The following is a 21,315-nucleotide window of genomic DNA, read 5'->3' as shown; positions in this document are numbered from 1 at the left end:
GTGTGAGCCGGCCAGCCAGCTTGGCATCTAAAGCTCTCCTTCTTCCGTCTTCAAACATCCATGTGCTGTATTTGCAAGTTTCACTAACTATTCACGTCAACCAAGGATCTTTTGTACATCAGCAGCACACATTTCGCTTTTATATAATACAAAAAGTCAACAAATAACATCCTTTTCCTCTGCAAAAATGGACATACATATAATACTGTTCTTTGATGTCTTTATGCTGTCCGATATTCCAAATGTCAAATTCAGTTTTCATATTAACATGTTGAAAAAAAAATGTGTGAAATGATCTTCCATCATCAATATCAGCCATCGGCCAATTGGACTTATATGTGTCAGTCCAGAGTAGAGGATATTGATGGGGAGGGATATGCTAGACTGCAAGTGCCATTTTATTGTCCGTTTGAATTGCCCTTATTGGTTGGAGAATTTACTGCAGCCTTATCTTGTCCTAGTCCATCTTATCTAACTGGCTAATTCATGAACAAGGGAAAGATAGGACACACAGCAAGATCACTATGTACCTCATGAAATACACAGAAAAAAATAATTCCATTGAAAACTTGAAAAGAAAATAGATTTTAAGCAGCGCCATACATTTTTGTTTAAAAATGTGGTGTTTTTTTCATAGCTGTACATTTTAGAGACAAGTATCTACTAATTCGAAGCAACCATCTGCAGATCCACAACAGCAATCTCCCTGCAAATATCTGTCATACATTACATTACATTACACTTAGTTTAGGGCTGCTTGATTATGAGAAAGATCAATATCACGATTATTTCAGTCAATATTGATATCACGATTTTTTAGAGTATAATAATTATAATTGTGCTAAATAATTAACTATCTTCCCTCCCTTCAGCAGTGTGAGTGGAGGGCCATAGGGAAACACACAGTGGTGTTCTGCATGAATGTTGGATAGCAAGTGGAGGGGAATGTATTATGCTTAGCGTAACCTACCTTTTGGCAATATAGACGAATGACAAAAATATATATGAAATTTGAAATTGTTTGACAGCAATATTGATATCACAAAATACATTTGATATATTGCACAGCCCTAACTTAGCTGACACTTTAATCCAAAGCGATTTACAGATATTTACAAGGAATTGTTTACAGTCCCTGGAGCAATGTGGGGTTAGGTGCCTTGCTCAAGGGTACTTCAGCCATAGAGGGAGGAAGGGATTGGTAAGGGTGGGTAATGAACCTGCAACCCTGTAATCTATAGTCCAAGTCCCTAACCATTACGCCTCGAGCTCGCTCATAAAATGTTTCTAGAATTGCATCTGGTTTAAGAGAAAAACATCTTCCAAATCGTAGGCCATGCACAATAATAACAATCTCCCTGTAAAGTGTCTGGTACACAAAGCCAACGTTCCCCTCCCCCTCTGTTGTGGGTGTCTTCAAGTAAGCTCCCCCTCTGTGCAGCCTTGTCTGAGGTTGCCTCAGTCTGCGCAGGTGCACAGCTTCACACCGTGATGCAGACGGTGTGGACTCGATTGAACCATAGCAGCGGCTGGACAAACCAATGAAATGGGGTGTCTTGGGAGGTCTTTAAGAATGGCCACTTTTGTCCAGAGCCTCCCACTGTGCAAACACTTTACAAGTACATTCCTCCCCTGTGCCACCTAAAAGCTTCAGCAAATGAGTTGAGCCAGTTCAATAAAAAAGAGCCCTTTCTACGCTTGAGAAGGCCAGGGTCCCTATTATTGTCTTGACCTAGAAGCTGTTCTCAAGCCTTCCGCGGTTCCATCTTTCTTAGCTGCATGCAAAACTGTAATGCTGCAAATGCATGAGCAGGGTGGAAAACAAGAAATAAATGCCTGAAATCATGAAACATGCTCAATCATATAACGACTAATGACAAACGTTTTACATCATCCAAGGCTTTATCTTTCAAGAGAGCAGTTTTCTTCCATGTGTGGGAACTTGCAATAATACAGGCAACAAGGACTAATTCCAACAGCAGTCCTTAATATTCAAACCTGAGGTGGGTGTCATTACACACAAGTCACATGAAGCTTGTTAGCTTTCAGCAGACAATGATGATATTCTATCCGTAGGCTCTCCTCTCACGCAACAATCGACAGACTAAAACACATACGCAGAGTGGACAGACACCCCTTTACTCACACAAAATAACGCGAGTACTCAAACACACACATGCGCACAATACACACCAAGCAGCTGTTACCGCTCCCTGGAAACAAATGGTGCTCTACCACAGCCTCTGAGCCAGAGAATTTCATAGACATACAGTAGACACACACACACACACACACACACACACACACACACACACACACACACACACACACACACACACACACACACACACACACACACACAGTAGAAGTTCATAACTTGACACATGATATGATTAATCTGTCCTACCTCTATGTGCACACGCACATACTGTACATTTAACGCACAGCACACAGACACACGCACACACACACACGCACACACACACACACTCTGCCCATTACCTGTCTGCAGAAGGCAACGATATGCTCCCACAGCGCCCCGTCTTCATCCTCTCTCATGTGAAACGTCACATAAAAACGTCCATAGTCTGCATACACAGGTGACATCATCTTTCTTCCTCTCTCACTCCCTCCCTTTTGCTCTCTTCTCCCTCTCACACACTCTGCGCCGTACCTCTCTGCAGAAGCTGATGTTAGGATAACTTTATCTATCTACAACTAGAAAATGTGGCCTACTGTCCTGTGCATGGTTTCCGCCACCAGCCACCAGCCTGAAGCCTTGAAGCGCCTAGCCCTGTGTTAGGGTTTGGACCCGACTGAACTGAGCTGGCCAGTTGTCCTGAACGGGATGTAATTTAGCCTGGCGGTGTAATCTTAAAGTCCAGTTCAGATTACACAGGGCCCTTTAGCCACAATTTTCCGCTCCCACAGTTCAGTCTTCTTGGCGATCACACACACACACACACACACACACACACACACACACACACACACACACACACACGCACACATGCACATGCACATACACATACACACACACACACACCGGGAGAGAAAGTGTGGGGACGCAAAGTGGTACACACTTTAGGCTAATCAGGGAAAACGAGTCGTTATGTTGTGAATTATTCAACAAGCACGATTATAGCCAATTGTTGTGTGACCTCCACCACCACCACCACCACACCGACAAAGGGGCTGTTGGGATATTTGGCGTCCAGCAAAAAAAAGAGCAACAGCCAATCAGAGCAGAGCAGCTCAGGGGACCATTGGCGTCAAGGCAAGGGGGAAGTTTTCTTAAAAGCGAAAAAGAAGTGAAAACAACAGAACTCAATGGCTCAATGAAATGCTAGAGCTCCAGAGCGTCCTGCCATGAATGCTAACGGCTTATCGCCCGCTATTCATCCATCTGCCTTCATCATTAACACTGCTCATTAGCTCGAGCAGCAGCTGCTACGCTGCCGCTAATCAAGCGCAGTCTGAGAGAGAAGTGTAGTGGGGGAGGAAAACATAAATATGGCAAAAAGTATCATCTTTGCCACTTGTCGATATGCTGGCGCCACACATTGATGTTTTTATTAAAACATGCAGGCACTCCGAATCAATAGCGCTGCCAAGTTCACTTATCAAAAAAAACCCACACTGCTACAAGCCTCTTTTCTTGGTATGAAATTTCACCACGTTCACAGTAAGGGCTTGTTCCCTGCGTTTCACAGCATTTCTACTGTATGCATGTGACAAACATTTGTCCTCCTTGCATCCTTGTAAATGAGCAAGGTTGGACTTTCAGAGAACATGACACTCCCAGCGAAATGAAAATATCAACCAGTCCCAAAGGCCACTGTACCCTGTTGCCATTCCAATGCAAAGACTCTGTGTCCTTTGCAGTGCATTGAAAGTAGTGAATGCTTCTGGCTTCTCCCTGGCTTTTAAAGATGATGGCGATGGCTCTTAGAGATAAACTGTATCAGCATAATTAACTGATAATCGTTCCACCACCTTCAGTATTTAACACTTACGCTGAAGATATCATGAACACCTGATAGATGATATTGTTTCTCCTTCACTATTTAATAACCAAACGTTGTAGATATCATGAACACCTGATATTGTCTTTATTATCAGATATCTGATATTGTTTGTCTTTCACAATTTAATAATCATACGGTATTAACATGGGGGTAGGGAATAATGTATTACTGACAATAAATTAGTGACTATTACTGAACTATTGAACCTATTGACCTTAGTGACTATAATTTGTCAATAATATTGCCGTTGCAGACTCAAAATAATACTGTAATGTTGGCCATTGGAAAAAAGGAATGGTTATCTTCTCTCCTTTTCTACACATTGGTTACGTTTACATGGCGATTTTAATTCCGAATTATTCATTCTGAATTAAATAGTTTGGAATTTAAGCATTTTGCGTCGTGTTTATGTTGCACTTTCACTTAATTCCGAATAAACGCCTGGGGCAAAGAAAGCATTTCGATTGGACAGAGGATGCAGGTGCTGGCCGAGCCAAATATGGCGTGGGGGCGTGGTCAACAAGCTCCAGAAGCTTTGTGTACTACCAGGAGCTGGTGATCTTCAGCCCCAAAATATTTACCTCAGCCTGGGACACACCTTAGCACATGGCCCTATGGTCTGGATAATTTAAAATGCTAAGTTTAGCTTACCCGGCTAGCTTAGAAAAAGGGTAATATGGAGTAACTTTGTTGTGCTACATCCGTTCGTGGTGCATTTTTACATCAATATATGGTGGCCACTGGCCACAACATTTATAGTCACTTAGGCTCTTTAAATTAAGCAAAAACTATCATGCAAGAAATCAACCGGACGTCCGCCATTTTTGTTGCCTGGAAGTGCGTTGCTGCATCTTGTGCCATGGCGTGCCCACCGAGCATGCGCGTAACGACCGGAGTTAAAATGGAATTAAAGGTTACATGACAGAGGAACACGTTTATTCGGAATTAAAAGAGGAATAAACCACCCGCTTTATTCCGAATTAAAGTTTAGTTCCAAATAAATTTAATTCTGGGTCGGTAAATATTCATATGATGTTTTTAAAGTGAAATTAAGCTTTGTTCAGAATTTAAGTAAGTTAATTCGGAATTAAAATAGTCATGTAAACGTAGGGATTCTGTAGAACTGATTTTTTTCCCCTAAAACACAGTGTTGTGTGTGTGTGTATGTGTGTGTGTGGGCTGGGGGTGCTGCTGTTTGAAATGAGTGTTCCCAACTCATGCTGCTTCTGTCATGCTCCCCACCAACGTCGACATTTATCTGCACTTTCCTAAGTCCCAGATCCCACCACTCTGTGCAAAAAAAGCACCATGAGAACAACATGCTCCTCTTGTAAGCAAGCGGTGTGTGCAAAATGCCAAACAAATCACCGAAAAAAACAAAATCACCTTCACGCACCCGCGTCCTGACGCACCACTAATTGGGCCTGATGTTGATTTTTGGGGGTCTGGGAGGAAATGTCACATTAATCAGGTGGTCGGATCATCACAGGGGAAGCTGTGGGGGTTGGATGATGGGCTGGGGTGGCTGTCTGGCTGGATCTGATGAGCTGGTTCAGTGTGTTTAATACTAGAAGCCACACACACACACACACGCACACGCACACGCACACGCACACGCACACACACACACACACACACACACACACACACACACACACACACACACACACACACACACACACACACACACACACACACACACACACACACACACCTTCCATGATGAACGAGCTTTTCATGGGTGCGCGGGGCCCGCCGATTCCTCACCAGGATAAACAACTACAGCCACCGACGCCTAAGGCCAGCCAGGTACAGTAACTTACACAGCCTCTGAGGAGAGCAAGGAATCAGCGCGTTTACTACTAGGTGCCTGCAAGCACACACAAACACAAACCCCTGCTCGTATGCAAACACACACAGACGCTTTTCATAGTGTGACTGTTCACACCTTTTACCCTGTACACACCAAGTCTGTGCAAAATATACCGAGTGCCACCTTTGCATGTGTTGGCCTAGTCTTCACACTTCAGAGAGCTGATCTGGGTACACATATGGCAGAAACAGACAGACTGGTATACACACTCCCTCTCATACACAAACACTGTCTCTCTCTCTTGCTCTCTCTCTCTCTCTCTCTCATTTTCGTTTCGTCTCCCTCTCCATCTCTTTCATTCACTCTCTTTTCTGCCCTCTTGCTACATGTTCCTTCTCCCTCTGTCTCACAAACACGCACACGCACACACACACAAACTCACTGACCTGAGTAGAAGCAAGCCGATATCTAGGTTGCCCTGTCTGCAGTTTTTTCCCCTCTTGCCAATTTGGCCTATTTTTATTTTAAGATGTAGCGATGTAGCATCGCGGGAAATGAGGAAATGAGGGGTCAGGTTGGGGGGGGACACGGAGGCTAATTTCATAGAGCAGGAAGGTTGTGCTCTGTTCTGCAATCCCAGCGTCCTTTGCCTGCCTGCCTGCCTGCCTGCCCGCCACAGTCGGCTGCTTCTCAGTCTCGATGCGATAACTTGTCATCGTTCTAATAGGATTGTTTTAAGTGTGCCAAGTGAGCCTGAAGCGGTGATTTACAATCGCCTCACATAAAGATACACACACACACACACACACACACACACACACACACACACACACACACGCAGAGACAGACACACACACACACACACGCACGCATACACACACTGCTACGTTGACAACCATGCGCACACTCACACACACACAGACACGTTCTCTCTCACACGCACCTAAATCTAAATCGGTTCAATCAATCAACACACGATGTAAATCGAACTTGACCTAAAAGCACTCCCTCGAACACACACACGCGCACACACACGCACACACACACTTGAACACAACCCATTAACTCCTGCGCACAGGCATGCACCACAACATTAACATAATTGAAAATGCAAAGCTACGCATACTATACCTACCATGGTATACACACATGTAATATTGCTGTAACTCTGCAATTGGTAATCCCATTTTCCCTTTAGTCAATATAACAGTCAATATGCTTATATTCACCTCACACACACAGACACACACACAGAAACGCATGAGCTCAAACACACAAAGAAATGCATGTGCTAGAGCTTAGCACACACACACACGCGCGCACGCGCACGCACACACACACACACACACACACACACACACACAGACAGACAGACACACACACACACACATACCTTCCCTCCTCATACCTTCCTGCGGAAGTCAACAGTTTCCTATTAGCTACTCACAGAGAGCAGAGGCCTTTGATTTATGCAAACAAAAACACTGTGCACAAAAGGCTTCTCTCCTCAGACTAAACCAGCTACCCTGATGAGAAAGACACACAAAAGCAGCTACACCAGCCATGTGCTCAGGCCTAACCTCTTTCAATAAGCTCGTTATACGTTTACATGACGTTTTTAATTACGAATTAATAATTCCAGAATTAAATAGTTCCGTCGAGTTTACTTTGATCTTTCCTATAATTCCGAATAAAGGTGTTTACATGACGTTTTCAAAGCGGAATTAAGCTTTATTCAGAATCAAAAGTCAGAATCCTTAGAATCTCCTTTCATCACACACTATCCTTTTTCTCTCTCACACATGACCACTTATGTGTATGTAATTTTTTTACCCCCCAATCCATTTCGATTAACTGTGCAGGTAGAACACTATAGTTAGCGTTCAGTTCCAAGTTCGCCCCAAATTCTGAACAAGTTCACTGAACTATTCATTGCAAGTGTTCAGGTACCACACTGTGCACAGCCGGCGTGTCGCTTACCTCTCTGCAGAAGGTGACGATGTTCTCCCACAGCTCCTTGGCCTCCCCCTCGTCCGTCCGGCGGCGCGCCTCCACGTGGACGCTCTCGCGCCTCTTCAGCGGCTTGCCCAGCTTCCTCAGCGCCACGTACTGCTGCGGAGTGTGGCACGCCCCGCAGTGCTTGGCCCGGCCCTCGTTCAGCAGCGTGCAGGCCGGGCACGACCACTGGCCCGCGGCGATGCCCGCCAGCCCTCCTAACGAGGGGCCCGCCGCAGGGGAGGACGAGGACGAGGAAGAGGAGGAGGAAGAGGTAGGGTAGACGCGGGCCGTCTTACGCGGCGCTGCAGAACCAGAGTTCGAGGAGGAGGAGGTGGCAGTGGAGGACGGCTTGGTACTGCTGCAGCCACACGATGAGCCCGGGAGGCCGCCACACTGGAGGCAGCAGCGGGACGACTGGAGACGCGCCGCGGCCGACTGAGCGCCGGAGGATGACGACGTCGACGAGGGGGAGGTGGCGGCGGCGGCGGAGGGGTCGGAGAAGCCGTGCAGCTTGGAGGAGCCGCAGGCCGAGCAGTGCGGCGCCGAGGTGGGGTTGCGCAGCGTGCACTTGGAGCACGCCCACGAGCTGAAGTCCGGGCTGGAGGGCGAGGCCGGCGTGAAGCGCACCGACTCGCCGACCAGGTCGATCACGTCGCCCGACGACGTGGAGGACGAGGACGAGGAAGAGGAGGAGGAGGAGGAGGAGGTGGAGGAGGTGGTGGCGGAGGAGGAGGTGGAGCGCATGGTGGAGGAGGAGGAGGAGCGACAGGTCTCGCAGCGTCCGCTCCCCAGCCCCGAGCAGCCGGGACACTTCCAGGAGGGGGGCGAGGTGATGATGGGCGTCTGGCTGTGCGTGTGTGAGTGGTGGTGGTGGTGGTGGTGATGGTGTTGGTGGTGCGGGGGGTGCGAGTCCTCTTCTTCCAGCACGCTGAGCCGCTTCCCCAGCAGGGGCTCTCCGCCCGTGGGGGTGTGCGAGTGTTTGGAGTCGGCGTTGGCCTGCCGGCTGGGCGGAGGCACCTCGCGCCGGCTGCGGGGGACGGGGTTGTTTTGTAACGACGAGGGGACAGAGGACGCCGAGGACGACAGGGGCGTGACGACAGGCTCCGGAGTGGCCAATGGCAGCGGGTCCTCGACGGTGAGGTCGATGAGGGGCGGGGTTTGTCCCACGGCGTTGACCGTCGCGACCGCCCCCGCGTGTCCTACTGGGAAGCCCAGGACGGGCGTCCGTACCTCGGGCACGACCAGCGCCTCGGGGGGGATCTTGGGTAGGGAGAGTTTGCGGGGGCCGCCGCACGCCGAGCAGGACATGGCGACCGGCGTGTTGTGCAGCGTGCAGCGCGGACACGCCCAGCCCCCACTGCCCAGCACCGCGTCCCCTGCTCCGGCCAGCTCGCCGTTGGAGCTCACCTCCATCAGCACCGCCGTGGAGGACCGCCGCACCGATATGGAGGGCAGCGGCTCTTCCAGCGGAGACTCGCCGGGGCTGGGGGAGGACGAGGGCAACTCCTGGGGCATGGCGGCGGTGGCGGTGGTGGTGATCTTGGCCGGAAGCTGCTGCGGTGGTGGTGGTGGTGCGGGCACCTGGTTGGGGTGTGCAAAACAAAAAAAATCGTCATGACAACACTGCCCTGCAAAGGCAAAGTGCAGTAACTAAGTATTGCATCATATGGCAATGTGTATCGCATCGCGACCCCAGTAGGTGTGCATGTAATGGCCCTGATAATTGCTGATTATCTTAAATTTCCCCCTGGGGATCAATTAAGCTACTCTACTAGTCATTATACTCATACTCAAACACTTGCTGATACAAGGCACCGATATTGCCATTACACGAAACATCAATCTCCCATCTCATCACATTTCACTGACAGAAAAGTGGTATCGTGCATCCCTAGACTCCTGTATGGTGATGCGTACTGTATCGTGCGGTTCTTGTGAACCTTAGCAGGTGCAATACCATATCGTATCGCATTATTATCTGTTCCTAAACATCACAAAAACAAAGGAGTTGATAGTGGACTACAGGAGGACAAAGGCTAACATTCAACCGCTGGTCTTCGATGGAGCCTGTGTGGAGAGGGTCTCTGATTTCCGCTTCCTGGGCGTGCATCTGAGGGACGACCTTACTTGGAACACCAACACCACTGCCACCATCAAGAAGGCACAACAGAGACTGTACTTCCTTAGGGTCTTACGGGCTAACCATCTACCCCAAAGTCTACTGGTGGCCTTCTACCGAAGCTCCATAGAGAGCATCCTAACATACTGTTTACAGTATATCACGAAAGTGAATACACCCCTCACAGTTTTGCAGATTTTTGAGTATATCTTTTCATAGGAAAGCATTACAGAAATGTAACTTTGACACAATGATTAGTGACCTTTTAACAACATATTTAACCGCTTAAATTTCTTGTTCACTTGGAAAAAAACAAAATACAGCCATTAATGTTTGAACATGTACTCACAAAAGTGAGTACACCCCAGATTAAAATCCAGTAGAGAGGGGGCTATGTTGGCTCGAATCGTATCAAAATGAAACGAAATGAAAAGGGATGACAAGGGAGGTCATCAGTGTGCGTTTCAACCTTTCTTTGCATTGAACTTTTGAATTTTGAGTCTGCATCTGGCTTAAATAGATTGGTGTGAGATTTGAATGCAATCCTATGGAGAATATCATGATCTGCTTCAGTAGTCACAGTGCATGTTGACATGCATGTTTCTTTTAGGTGTATTTCAGATTGCCAATGTTGACAGCATTCATGCATCCCCAAACCATGTCAGTCCCACTACCATGCTTGGCTTATGAGAGGATACACCTTTTTTGTAAAACTCACTTGTTTACCACCACACATGCTTGACACCATCTAAAGCAAATTTGTTTATCTTGGTCTCTTCAGATCACACGACATGGTTCCAGTGATCCATATCCTTGATCTGTTCATCTCTCTTGAGACCAAGATAAACAAATTTGCTTTAGATGGTGTCAAGCATTTTGTTTTTTTCTGAGTGAACAAGAAATGTAAGCGGTTAAATATGTTGTTAAAAGGTCACTAATCATTGTGTCAAAGTTACATTTCTGTAATGCTTTCCTATGAAAAGATATACTCAAAAATCTGCAAAACTGTGAGGGGTGTATTCACTTTCGTGATATACTGTATGTGTGTGGTATTCCAGCTGCACTGCAGCGGACAGAAGAGCTCTTCAGAGAGTGGTCAGCACAGCTCAGAAGATCATCAGCTGTCCCCTGCCCTCTTTAGAGGAGTTGTTCTCCTGTCGCTGTCTGAAGAAAGCCAAGCAAATAATCAGAGACCCCTACCATACTGGACATAAACTGCTTGAGCTGCTGCCATCAGGCAGGCGTTACAGGGCTCTGGGTACAAAAACCAACAGGCTAAAAGACAGTTTTTATCCAAAAGCAATCTACACACTTAATTTTGCACAGCTGACTTTTTAAAATCTTAATTCTTTTTATACAGTATATATAAGATATAGGTTTCTTTGTTGATTTTTAAGCACCGTGAGCATCTGCACTTTACCAATTTCGTTGTATCTGTACAATGACAATAAAGTTTCATTCATTCATTCATTATATCACAATGGGTTTCATGTCATGACCACTGCGTGGCGCTTGGTATTGTACTATGAGGTTGTGGGCAGCAGTCCTACCTGTGGCAGCGCCAGCTGTGGCCCGTTGCCTGGCGTAGCCCCGCAGACGGAGCAGGAGCCGGCGGCGTGCGGGTTGGTGAGCGTGCATCGGGTGCAGGCCCAGCGCGGCTCCTCGGCCGAGAGACGCAGGATGTGGTTGAGGTCGGGCTTCTGGCGCGGCGCCTCGCAGATGGAGCAGCGCGGCGCCCCGCTGGCGTTCAGGAAGGTGCAGCGTCCGCAAGACCACTCGCCATTCGCACGCACCACCGCCGCCATGGAGCCCGGAGAGTGGGAGTGACTACAGGGGGACGGAGAGAGAGAGAGAGAGAGAGAGAGAGAGAGAGAGAGAGAGAGAGAGAGAGAGAGAGAGAGAGAGAGAGAGAGAGAGAGAGAGAGAGAGAGAGAGAGAAATTGAAGGAGAAAAAAGATAAAAAAAACAAACCATTAATATACCTGATGTCAGAGACAGTAAGTCAAGAGGGGGAGATAGGGAGAGAGCCAGAGCGAGAGAGAAATATGGGTGAGGTAGACGTGGATACAGTGTGAAATTGAGGTGTGTGTGTGTGTGCGTGTGTGGGTGTGAGTGAGAGTGAATGTTTGAGCATGCCAATAACCCTGCTGTGCGACAATACATCAAAAGGCTTCAGGCCCTTGTTCACACCAAAGATCACCACAATAGTCTACCAATTAGGTCCACTGCTGTCATCAACGTTGAGGTGCGCCGCCGGCGTCCATCATCCGGTAAACTTAGAGTGATGTGCATACAGAGCTCTAAATGAACACCAGCCAACTGGCCAAATGCAGGTGAAAATTCGGTTTGGCTGGTAGAAAAGATCAACTTACTAGCCACTTTGACCCACTATGGAGTGAGTGTTTGGCTAGCATCTACTTGCCATTTTATTTGGTGATAAAAAAAACATTAATTTAGAGCTCCGTGTGCATAAACATATAGCTAAAGTCATGCTTTTATTTCATAGTCCTGGGTGCAAATGGACCCTAACTTATAACGCTTGGCAACATTGTCTAGAAAAGCACTTCACAACTGGCTGCTGAGTTACAAGGAGGTCAGCCATTATTGTGGCTCTGTTATGGCAGTCTACCGCCACTCTTGACATTTTCAATGCTGCCTTTCAATGGGGAATGGAATACAGAGAGAGTGAGAGCCAAACAAACAAGGAGAGAGAGAGAGAGAGAGAGAGAGAGAGAGAGAGAGAGAGAGAGAGAGAGAGAGAGAGAGAGAGAGAGAGAGAGAGAGAGAGAGAGAGAGAGAGAGAGGTATATGAAATAAAAACTGGGAAGGACTTGGTCTTCTACAAAAGAAAAAAGGATGCCTCCGGGGGATATTGAGGGCAGTGGCACAGACAACACACATTTCATACGCATACGCACAAACAAACACAGAGGCACACACACACACACACACACACACACACACACACACACACACACACACACACACACACACACACACACACACACACACACACACCTCTCTGTCCTTGTCCCTTTATACAGCGAGTCTAAGTGAGTGGTCTCTAGGTCTTTCTTTCAGCTCTGAAATTTGTGCACTGCATCAGCTGGATACACTCTCTCTGAAGCACAGCCCCGAGCAAACACGCATAGTCACAGACATGGCAAGAAGTGAACGACAAAAGCATGAAACACACGCACATATTCGCAACCGCTCACACACAAGACGCGCACACACACGCGCACGTACACACACACACACACACACGACAGTGCCTTAAACTAATGGCATATATTTAACAAGCTCACGAGGAGCATGCATAATACAGTACAAGACACACCAAAACCTCATCTACTGTTTCCTATTGATTATGTATGTAGAGAAAGAGCAATGTGTGCATGTCATGTGTGTGTGTGTACTGTATGAATATGACGCTGTGTGTGTGTGTGTGTGTGTGTGTGTGTGTGTGTGTGTGTGTGTGTGTGTGTGTGTGTGTGTGTGTGTGTGTGTGTACACTACATTGCATCCACAAACAGGTCTCAGTGAGTTGTGAGTGCTGTAACGGTCACAGCAAGACACACGCAGCCAGACATTTGGCCGCAGTTACTCTGCTAAAAACCGAGTGAACGAGCACACACGTTTTTTGTAGCGCCGAAGCACGCACACACACACACACATACACACTTGGCCTTTGAACAACAGCCATTAGCACAGACTCCTCAGCTCTGGCCATGAGCCCACTGGCCACTGACAGACGACTGCAGTACCACCATCCAACACCGGGTGTGCTGTGGAGGAGTGTTCTTGAAAGATTTCCTCCCTTTCTTCCTTCCAACCTTAGTCAATTCCCAAGATAACATGTATGAGTGTGTGGGTTCACATAACACAGTGCTGCCGGACCCTACCGTGGCGCAAATGGTAGGGCACTCATTTGCTATGCGGCCGACCCGGGTTTGATTATCGGCCCGGGTCCTTTGCCAACCCTTCCCCATCTCTCTCACCCCACTCTCTTCCTGTCACTAGTACCGTCACTATCCTGTCCAAATAAAGGCAAAAAAGCCCCCAAAAAACATATCTTTTTAAAAACACAGTGCTGCCTTAGCACCAGTCTGAGTCTTTCCCAACTTGGAACTAATTACATCCCATAGTCAACTTGATGGTAGATGATGTGAGCCTTCTTGCCATGCTGAATCGTGTGTGTGTGTGTGTGTGTGTGTGCGTGTGTGTGTGTGCGTGTGTGTGTGTGTGTGTGTGTGTGTGTGCGTGTGTGTGTGTGCGTGTGTGTGTCTGCACCAGTGTGTGTGTGTATAGGGATGGATATCCAGGCTGGCATGCATACAAAGGAGGCTATGAATGTATCCCATGACTGTCTGGGTGTGTGCTCATTGCACAACATGTTTGTGGACGGGCGAAAACTAATGGCATATATTTACCAAGCTCACGAGGAGCATGCATAATACAAGACACACCAAAACCTCCTCTACTGTTTCCTGGTAACTATAGTATATGCAGACAAAGAGTAATGTGCGTGTGTGTGTGTGTGTGTGTGTGCATGGCCGCGTGTGTGGGGATGGATGTGATGCATGCATGCATGCGAAGGAAGCTATGGACACACCAAAACCTCCTCTACTGTTTCCTGGTGACTATATATGCAGACAAAGAGTAATGTGCATGTGCGTTTGCGTGTGCGTGCAATTGCTGCGAGAGTGGGATGGATGGATGGATGGATGGATGGATGGCTGTGATGCATGCATGCATGCAAAGTAAGCTATGGATGTGTGTCCCATGACTGTCTGGGTGTTCATGTTGGTGGGCAGGAGCCAAAAGGGTCGATGGGCAAGTGGACTCAGATGAAGTTAATGCACCCTGACACCACAGTGACTCATCCAATCTGCCCATCTCGCATCAAAGATAAAGAATGATACAGGGCAGAGAGAGAGAGAGAGAGAGAGAGAGAGAGAGAGAGAGAGAGAGAGAGAGAGAGAGAGAGAGAGAGAGAGAGAGAGAACGAGAAAGAGAAAGAAAGAGAGATAGATAGGAGACAGACAGACAGACGGGCACAGACGGACAGCTAGAATCTTTGGTATGGTATACCATGTCAGGCACTCCACCCATATTTTGTACAAATATAAAATATGTTAATTTACATGTTAATTTACACTGTACAAATGAACATTATCAAACTGGTAACTGAAATCAAAGAAACCAAAACAAAGCAAACAAAGAAAACAACAAAGTGCTTCGCCAATTGCAATAACCTCATACAATCCTGTGACAGGCTGTGATGAAGCAATGGTGGTGCGTTCAATGATGTGCTTATCCTGAAAGGGAAACTATAGACAGAAGAAGAGAAGCTACAGACACAAAAAAGGTCAAAGAAAAGGAAAATGATTCCCATTGAACTGAGTAATCTATCTGGAATAGATTTCTGCCATCGCATGACTCCACCACCAGACCACAAGCCAAACCAGGCTGATCAGCCCAATCCACAGGGATCTGGAGAGGGGTTGGTCCCCACATCTGTCACACTTGTCATGTTTTAACTCCACGATCATCCCCCTACATCCCCATGGGGGACCAGCATTGGCCTCTCTGACATCCTGTTACCTCCCCCCTGGGGAACAGCGATTAAGGCCCTAGTGCTCCCTTCATAGAGCTGTGTGTGCGTGTTAAAATTCATCACGTTGACATCATCTGAACAGCTGAGAATGTCTCGAGCAGCTGGATAATCTGAGTTTGGGGAGTAGAAAGGCCACACCACGTCCAATATGCGCTCCAACCATTCATAAAAAAGCAAACGGATTCTACAGGCAGCAGGGCAGCATGAACCAATTAGTGAAGTACTTGGAGCATTGGTGTGCTTTTACCACAGATAACAGCCGATACAAAATCGTTTGTTCTATGTGGAGGATGCTGGCTATCCTAGTTTGGTACTTTTAGTCCTAGCAAATAGCTTTCCCTGCACTCCAAGAGAATGCTGTGTTGAGTGACTAAGCTGATGAATTATCTTCTGGTTACCTTGGACGTGTGTCCTCCTCCCAATCCGGAGTGGCTGTGAGGTCAAGGCTTTGGTATTCAGTGAGAGTGTGCAGGATGACCTCAGTAGATAAGTCACCCCCCTTAAATCTCCCTGCAGAAAGGTCCCACTACCCGAGCTACTTGTCGAAGACATTCGTTAAACCAGCTAATCCTAATAATGCAAAGTTCTTGAGCCCATTAGAACCTCGTCAAGTGTTTCCCACTGACCAAGTAGGAACAGTGAGGAACATGAAACTGGAACAAAAATTGTATTAATAGTAATTCAGAATTCAGAATTAAAAAGTTCAGCCGAGTTTATATACTGGTAGTGGTAGCACTTGCATTTAAGTGTTTACATGATGTTTTGAAAGCGGAATTCAGAATTAAATTGAGCTCATTCTGAATGAAATGTCTCACATAAACAAGGCCATTGACCCTTGCACCGGGAGCTGCATGACGCAACGTTCAGGCGCATGAGATTTAAGATGATTTTATTAAAATTGAGGGTAGATTTTAGCTGAATGAACGCTCTAATGGTAGATGAGTGTTAGCTTTTAAATGCAACTCGTGTGTTTATATGCATTCATGTGTGTTTATGTTCAGAGGTTGAAAAGACATGTAGGTTTTTATAACCTGACTGTACCTTTTCCAAAAAATGGCTTTTAGGTGTTGAGCAGGCGCTTTTTGCAGATGTGTTAGGCATAAGTGTGTTAAACCATCACTGATCTCACTGCATACAAAAGCAGTACTTCCATGGCCCAAAAACAAGAACAGCTCCCTTTTACTTCCCTTCAGGGGGGCAGTTTCTGCTTACTAACGAGGGAGAAAAGGAACCAGTTCTATTTTCATGAGCTGAAGAGGTATACACTGACCTTCCTGTACATGGAAGCAGCACACACCCCTTCTGACTATCAGCTGCATGGAAGATCTGACTCATTCTGAGGCACTTTCTTTCAGTTGTTCGTTGATAAAGGGAGCCATTTTCTCTAATCTTACCAAGTAAGTGCCCCTCCTTAAGCCACACAAGAACAGATACAATGCTCCGCACTGTTAAGCACAATGTTTCACAAAGTGATCTTTCAAAAGTGGCTTTCAAGATCACTTTACCCTCAGTCATTCATCCATGCACCCATCATAGTGTACTTCTCCCTCCAAAGCTTCATTTTGTTCACTGAAAGTCCTTAAAGTACCACAGCGGGACAAATGCATAGAGGTCAGTGTGATTGAACGAAGCTGAATGGACGAATGGATAAGCGTCTTTCCTCCTTTGTATCTATCCATCAATCTCAGTCTATGGTCTCCAGGATAACAGAGAGCAGACCACACTCTGCACAGACGACAAGGACAGGTTGCCTGGGCAGATAGAGTACAGGTGGTCTGGACTTTTCTCTCTGGCACAGCGGGCCAATGTGGACCAAACTACTGTAGCAGGCGGGGCTCCAAGAGTTCAAACGTTTGCTCTAGCACCAGCACATTAACCAGTGCAAACACCGGAGGGACGCTTGGCTGGAGAGAGACACAGAGCCCTGTAGGCGTCTCATCGTCATTTATCTTCCAGGAGGAGAAGAGGAGTGCTACTAACTCCCCCCTACATCTCCCCGCCCCGGCCCGAACACACTCAGCACTTCCCTGCCCTGCCCTAATAGTCTGCAATAGCAATAGGAATAGGAAGCAATGATTCGAACCAGGATTTGATGTTAACTTTTTTCCTACCACTATGACTAGTGCTCTCTCTCTCTCTTGCTCTCTCACACTCCTCTCTCTCACTTTCTTGGTCCCTTACATACATCACTTTCTCTGACATTTTTTGCAATACGTTTGTGTAAATTCATTTAGGCTCATTTTTGTGAACTGCCTTTGAAATGCATCAGGCTATTACTTATAACATGCCATGAGGGTAGTTGCTTCTGAACGCTCTGCTTCTAAGCTGGAGTCATTGTGCCTTGCAATGTTTTCCATTCAAGCGTAGAAAATAAAGTCAGAGTCCTTTGAGTGTTTAGGTCATGACATTTATGATATTACACAACACCAAAGTTATCATCCCCACATCACCCGGCTCCTTTACACCGAAACGCTAATCCTGCTCTCAAGCACACACATGCATGCACACCCTAGCAGGCTTTCTGTGGTCCTGTAGCAATGACTGAATGAATGTAGCAATGAACAGTGTTTCCCACAGAAATTTTGGAAACTATGGGGGCAGCCGGGATTTTTTTGGTTTGGTTTTGGGGGCGGGGGGTCGTGAAAATATAAACTGGCCTTGGGGGGGCGTGGAAATTCACGCGGTGTAAATGCAAAATGGCAAAACAATGAGTAAAGTATGACATTGGTGCATGGAGAAACTATAGGCCTAATACTTCAGACATTTATGTTTTGAGAAATTACATAAGATTTTACCCATGACATGTATAGTAGTAGATTGTCATTTTAAAAAAGTGAATCATTTCTGTTTGCACCACACTTTTCATTTGTCCCTCATGCAGGGGTCTATGCAATGAAAAAAAAAATAGGAGCACAAGATAAGAATTTGGGAGCACTGTGAAATTGTTAACGCACAGACAAAAAGGGTCAAAGAGAGTAGGCTATACCTTTCTCCCCACAAACATAGGCGTGCACATTCTACATAAGGGGTGCTGGTCACAGGGCCAGTTTTTGAAAATTCCTCCCGGTAAAAGGGCTGAACAACATATTACACATTTATGTCTATATTCACATTCATTACACATTCATTTCTATATGCTGCCCGATGTCTCCTCTACTGTATCAATGTCGCCTAACTCATTATCATATGACTGTTAAACAAAGCTTGGGGATTGTCAGTAAACTCATCCCAACTGTCCCTTCTCTGAAGATTTTTTATTGCTCCCAAACCCAAGTTAACTACAACAACTTGACTAGGCTTTTGATCCCTGTCTTTCAAGCATTCGTGGTTTTCTGAATAGGATGTATTTACTCCAGGAGGAAAATGCGGAGGAAATCGTTTTTGGCGGTGCGCCATAGTTTCCTCAATGTATGGGAAACACTGACTTAAAGTAACAGTCCACCCTTTTTTGTTTTTCACATACTTGCAGTATTTCCAAGTATTACACTGGAAGGTGTGTGTAATCAGTGTGTTCAGTACTTAGATGTATTATTAGTATTAGAATTATTAGCATTGCTTAAAATAATAACTGGAAGTAAGCTTAACTGGTACTGGTAATTAAACATTTATTTTTAAAGTGGTTTAAAGTACATTTGGTGTTTTATTTAAAACCATAGACTTTCATTGCTGTACTTCATATGGCTACACTGTTGAACTAAGCAACAGCAACACATAGAGAAAAAAAATGATGTATTCTCATATTTTACCAGGGCTTAACTACCGATGAGCAATTTCCTGAAATATGGTGGGCTGTTCCTTTAAGGGCAAACTTGTCATGCTCGCAGATATCTGTCTGCAGAGTCCTCGATGTTCTCATTCTCTCTCACACACTCATGGATACAAAAGCAAATTGCAAATGTTATTATAATTCATGCTTGGTCACAGCCTGCTTAGGCCTGTCGGGCTAAGCCCATTACATTCCCACCAGATTGGAAGGTTTTGGTTTTTTTAAGCGCAGGTCCGCTTATGACCATGAGTCTTGTTTTCAGAGACAGCCCAGGAACACCACCTCCCCCGAAGGCAAACGCATCAAGTCTGATCATGTGTGCTGGTGTGTGTGTGTGTGTGTGTGTGTGTGTGTGTGTGTGTGTGTGTGTGTGTGTGTGTGTGTGTGTGTGTGTGTGTGTGTGTGTGTGTGTGTGTGTGTGTAAGAGTCAGTCAGGGAAAGAGAACACTCCGATCAGCTGACTGGACCGGTATTTGATTGGTGACATAGACAGAAGCCTTGTTGCCATGGGGACGGCGCACACAGTATAAGACACCGATGTAAACACTGCTATGGCAGTCAATGCCACTGTGGAAACACGCATGCTCAGCTAAGATAACCCCTCGCCATGCTATGCTGCCGTTGTTTCTGCCTTCCCCTCTCCCCCCAGCCCTTGCGCGCACACAAACACACACATGGCCCCATAAACTGCTTTGAGAGTAATTTCAACTTTGGACCTGAGAAAAATAGAATAACAAACAGAGGGAACATGACTGGGGGCTGGTTTGAAATGGGCCCACGGGATTATAAGCAGAAAAAAGGAGGTGGGGCGATGGAGGATTATAAAGAATAAGAAACATTCAAAGTTTCACAATTCATTGTTACGCATTGAGCATCTGGAACAGTAATATACACTACGCCCTCCACAGTCACATGTGTGTGTGTGTGTGTGTGTGTGTGTGTGTGTGTGTGTGTGTGTGTGTGTGTGTGTGTGTGTGTGTGTGTGTGTGTGTGTGTGTGTGTGTTGCATGTGTGGTTCCAGGAAGCGAGCGCTGAATAAATGATAAAGCCGGAGCGTATGGCCATCTGATACTCTTTCCACCAAAATCAATAACAACCCATCGCACACACACAAACACACACACCACTGCACACACAGACAGACAGGCAACACACAAACACACACAGGCACACGACTGTTCTGGCCAACTGTGCTCAAATGACTCAGCAACAACTGTTTGTAGTTTGTTTTTTTCCTTCGGCGCCCCTCGATCTGCCAGAGGGAGGAGAGGGGGACCTTTATGTTTGGCCCCGTCTGAATGAGCAGCAGCAAACACATGTGTCAGTCCATGTGCCGTGTCTGTCCCTGTGAAGGACCCATCATCACCGACTGGCTGAAGCCCTGACGGACTGAAGATGTCAATGTCATGTCCTTGGTGCTCAGCATAACAACTGTAGATGACAGTGATGTTCGATGACACTATGTTGGTGTACTGCATGTCCTGCTGTTAAAGGTGCACTGAGTAATATGTTTTAGTAGTGCATTTCCGGAATTCATGCTGCCCATTCACAAATGCTTCCATTTTCACAAATACTTACCACCGCCATCAAGTTATTAATTATGACTAGGAAATGTTCACTTTTATACATGAAAAGGTGGATATTCCCCATGTCAGTAATTTTTAAGTTAATTGCCAGAAATTGACATTTTAGCTACAAAACGTACTGTACCTTGGTCATATTACTAAATATGAATGTATTACTTAGTAAAAAAATATTCATGAAAGATCAAATTTGACAATAGGCAGCACTGTTTCAATGAGCAGCATAGATGCAATACCTACTCTGGCCCACATCCTACACAGTGCACCTTTCCTGGCCAAGGGTTACTTGCAAAAGACACTGTTGTCTCAATGCAACTACCCTGGTCAAAGAAAAAAACAAACTGAACAAACGAATCAATAAATAAAATAAATGAGCAAGCGAGCATAG

The 21,315-nt window shown here is 46.2% G+C and overlaps 1 protein-coding gene across 3 annotated transcripts in view; it reads right to left on the bottom strand.

Moving 5' to 3' along the window:
• Positions 1 to 21,315, bottom strand: part of capn15 (calpain 15) — a 78,523-nt gene that overhangs the window by 48,426 nt on the left and 8,782 nt on the right. For all 3 annotated transcript variants that reach the window (XM_063221862.1, XM_063221861.1, XM_063221860.1), the window contains exons 2-3: positions 11,509 to 11,785; positions 7,822 to 9,420 (exon numbers count right to left, since the gene is read on the bottom strand). In XM_063221862.1, coding sequence (XP_063077932.1) covers positions 7,822 to 9,420; positions 11,509 to 11,763 — 1,854 coding nt within the window. In that variant the 5' untranslated portion in view covers positions 11,764 to 11,785. The remainder of the gene's footprint in view (positions 1 to 7,821; positions 9,421 to 11,508; positions 11,786 to 21,315) is intronic.

This window comes from Engraulis encrasicolus, chromosome 17, assembly GCF_034702125.1.
Source record: "Engraulis encrasicolus isolate BLACKSEA-1 chromosome 17, IST_EnEncr_1.0, whole genome shotgun sequence".
Taxonomy (NCBI): Eukaryota; Metazoa; Chordata; class Actinopteri; order Clupeiformes; family Engraulidae; genus Engraulis; species Engraulis encrasicolus.
The sequence above is the reverse complement of the archived record's forward strand: the minus strand, read 5'-3'. Positions and strand labels throughout refer to the sequence as shown.